Source organism: Coregonus lavaretus, assembly GCF_964263955.1.
Source record: "Coregonus lavaretus genome assembly, contig: HAP1_SCAFFOLD_514, whole genome shotgun sequence".
In the NCBI taxonomy this organism is placed as follows: domain Eukaryota; kingdom Metazoa; phylum Chordata; class Actinopteri; order Salmoniformes; family Salmonidae; genus Coregonus; species Coregonus lavaretus.
In genome coordinates this window covers 140126-144025 of record NW_028156187.1, presented here as the reverse complement: position 1 = coordinate 144025, position 3900 = coordinate 140126, and the positions used below count along the sequence as shown (strand labels likewise).

The 3900-nt window shown below is 47.8% G+C and overlaps 1 protein-coding gene across 1 annotated transcript; it reads right to left on the bottom strand.

Annotated features, from left to right (window-relative positions):
- LOC311126670 (uncharacterized protein) lies at nt 1-3900 on the bottom strand (the record flags this gene model as incomplete). Its single annotated transcript, XM_084200662.1, has 3 exons — nt 1-681; nt 1213-3317; nt 3568-3900. The coding sequence occupies 3 exons, from the start codon at nt 3898-3900 to the stop codon at nt 573-575; spliced, it is 2547 nt and encodes an 848-aa protein (XP_084056788.1). The 3' UTR covers nt 1-572.

The following is a 3900-nucleotide window of genomic DNA, read 5'->3' as shown; positions in this document are numbered from 1 at the left end:
GTGTTGAGGGAGATGGAGCATTCACCTCACTGCATCTTTTATACCCGCTGTAAACTGGGTTTGTGACATATACAATTTGATTTGATTTAATTATCAACTGTTATTACAAAAACTCCTAGGCTAGAATGTGAGCAGAGTATAATAATTGATGTTTGAGACAGACAAAGTGCAATACCTTTCCAGGTTATATATACAGGAAACAACACCATGGAATTCTACCCACATGAGTCATTTAGAATGTTTGCTGACAAGCCTTTCAAAACCAGAAATCAGGACACACCTGATCCAATACTTTGTCCAATGGTCCAGTGAGAGGAAGTCAGTTGTATCGAGTTCTACTTCATAGGCTGTGTCCCGATTCGCCACCCTTCTCCCGAAGTGTGCACTTTGCACTCTGGGAGAATCTCAATTGCATTTCCTTTTTTTTTTTTTTCAGTTGTAGAGTTCTATTTCCATCTGTTTGTCTTTTTCACCGTCAGTCAATCTGGTCCCAAATCCCTCCCTAGATCTGTGAACATGGAAAGGTGAGGGCCAAGGGGGCGTGGTAGATAGTGGGTTTGGATGGGGGGAATCTAGGGTTCTTTTCCAGGGTTCTGTTCCAGGGTTCTGTTCCAATACTTTAGAGATGCAAAGTAGAGCTGGGCGATATGGTCACAAAACTCCATATCCAGATAAATGACCCTGAATTGATGTGATAATGATATACACTGTCTTCCCTCCTCATCTGTCTCCCCTCCTCATCTGTCTTCCCTCCTCATCTGTCTCCCCTCCTCATCTGTCTCCCCTCCTCATCTGTCTCCCCTCCTCATCTGTCTTCCCTCCTCATCTGTCTTCCCTCCTCATCAGTCTCCCCTCCTCATCTCTCTTCCCTCCTCATCAGTCTCCCCTCCTCATCTCTCTTCCCTCCTCATCTGTCTCCCCTCCTCATCTGTCTCCCCTCCTCATCTGTCTCCCCTCCTCATCTGCCTCCCCTCCTCATCTGTCTCCCCTCCTCATCTGTCTCCCCTCCTCATCTGTCTCCCCTCCTCATCTGCCTCCCCTCCTCATCTGTCTCCCCTCCTCATCTGCCTCCCCCTCTACTTCTAACCTGTCTCAATTAAAAACAACAAAAACATCAATTATACCCCCCTAAAAAAACACATCCTTCCCATCTTCTTTCCTTGAAGTAGTAAACAGATCTATAAGGAATTGGACAGGTGTAAACCTGGTTACCATTGAGTCTGTGGTGGGTAGGGATAAGGTACATGCTGATTGTGTGGTGGGTAGGGATTAGGGAGTCTTGGGACAGAGACAGGCTGAGTTAGCCTGTGTGTGTCCTGATGTTTCTTCAGACTGCTCAACTGGGCAAAGGCTTTATCGCACATGCGGCACTGGAACGGTTTCTCTCCTGTGTGGGTCCGCCGGTGGTTTTTCAGGACATTCCCGTCACGAAACCTCCTCCCGCAGTCAGGGCATTGGTACGGCTTCTCTCCAGTGTGGATTCGCAGGTGTAGATTGCAGTGGCTCTTACTTGTGAATCTCTTGTCACAGTAAGTACAGCGGTAAGGCTTTTCACCAGCATGAATCCGGAGATGAAGTTTTAAACTCCCTGTCAGAGAGAAACTCTTCCCACACTGAGGGCAAAGGTAAGGCCTCTCTCCAGTGTGTTTCCTCTGGTGGACTAGTAAGTTACGTTTAGTGGAGAAGGTCTTGTTGCACTGTAGGCAGTGGACACGACTGTTGTGGGTCTTCTGCAGGTGATCCTTTAGAAGAGCCTTGGTAGAGAACTTCTCCCCGCAGTGGAGGCATGGAAGAGGGCCTTGGTGCATACGGATGGGACCCAGTGTCTCCCCCTTGTGGTTCTTCAGGTGGTGCTGCTTTAGCGAGATTGTGTGACGAAACTTCATCCCGCACACCGAGCAGTGGTAGGGTTTCTCTCCAGTGTGAGTTCTCATGTGTCTCTTTAAGAGTCCAGATTGAGTAAAATCCTTCCCACAACGAGGGCAGACGTACGGTTTCTCCCCAGTATGGATTCTCAGGTGTATTTTAAGATTGTCGGCATATCTGAATCCCCTTCCACATTCAGAGCACACATGTGGGTTCTTCAGAGGATCATTTGGCGGGTGTCGTGTTTTTATGTGTGATTCCAGTCTTTCTGCAGTTATGAAGCTCTTCTTACATTGACCACAGCGGTGAGGGTGTTCTGTGTGAACAATTTCCTGGTGATGTTTAAGGCTTATTTTTACACGGAAATTCTTCCCACAATCCGAGCAGTGGTAAGGTTTCTCACCTGTATGGGTTCTGATGTGTTTCTGTAAGTTTCCAGAATCATTGTAGTCCTTCCCACAATGATGGCAGACGTAGGGTTTCTCCCCAGTATGAGTTCTCAGGTGTCTCTTAAGACTGCCAGCCTCACTGAATCCCTTTCCGCACGTAGAGCACACGTGTGGTTTCTCTCCAGTCAAGTTAGCTCTGTATCTCTTCAGGTACTGTAAGTGTAGTTTTAGACTTCTTGCTGTGGTAAAATTCTTCCCACAGTGATCACAGATATGGGAACCATCTCCTGAGAGCTGTTCCTTGTGTTGCTTAGCATTAGGCGTGCTGCGAAGCTTCACTCTTGTGTGTTTTCTCTGATGTAGTCTCTGTTCGCGTGAGGTAGCGAAGCTCATCCCACAGTCGTCAGAGGAGAAATCGTAAGGTTTCTCTCCGGTATGGACGCTCTTCTGAGGGACCAGGCTCTTCACAACAACCTCCTCTCCTGGGTGAGCTCTTTTGATGTGTTTCTTCAAGCCCCCAGATTCAATAAAGTCCTTCCCACAACGAGGGCAGTGGAACGGTTTCTCACCTGTGTGAGTTCTGATGTGTCTCTTTAAGGTTCCAGATTCAGTGAAACCCTTCCCACACTGATGACAAACGTACGGTTTCTCCCCAGTATGAGTTCTCCAATGTATCTTAAGACTGTAGGCCTGAGAGAATCCCTTTCCGCATTCAGAGCACACGTGTGGTTTCTCTGCAGTGATGGTATCACTGGATCTCTTCAGGTACTGTATGTGTAGTTGTAGACGTCTTGCTGTGGTAAAATTCTTCCCACAGTGATCACAGATATGGGAGCTAGGCCTGTCTCCTGAGAGGGTTTTGTGTTGTCCAGCATTAGACGAGCTGTGGGGTTTCTCTCCTGTCTGTGTTGTCTTGTGTATTATATGGCCACTCTGCCCCGGTGTTTTCCTGCAGTCGACCAGCCGCACAGACACTGTCTTCAGACCCCACAGTAAAGCACTACCGGGAGAGGCAGGACCCGGGGACTCTGGGAGGCTGGAGGGGGGTGGAGGAGGCTTGTCCTGGACATTACAGAAATAGAGACAGAATGAATCAGACTGGGAAATACTCTCCTACCTGTCAAGGACGTTTGAAGTCTCAAAATGTGATCTCAAAAGTCTTTCCTTGATTCCTCTCATTCTTGATTACTTTGACTCCTTTTTAAAATACATTGGAGGAGAAATTCCAAGAGGAAGAACCTTGAATCTTCTCCAATGCATTTATAGAAGGAGGTCAAGAAATCATTTTCTGACTGGGAAAATAAATACTCACGCCTCTCACTTTCTGCTCTGGTGTGCACCTCTCTGGAGCTGACTCCGCCCCCAGGCCATCGCTAGCCAACCAATCCTTTTCCTCCACATCCCAGTCTTTGTCGCAGTGTGCAGCGTCATCATCGGATTGGCTGTAACTCAAGTGTTCCACCTTCAGTCCATTACTAGGCAACCAATCACTGTCCTCCTCTTCGCATTCTTCGTCACAGTCTACAGCATCATCATCATCGGCTTGGCTGGGACTCATGGGGGCACCGCTAGCATCCTTTAGTATCCTCCTGATGTCCTCTTTCAGTTGGACTAACCAAGACATTCCCTGCTCCTCCGATTTCAT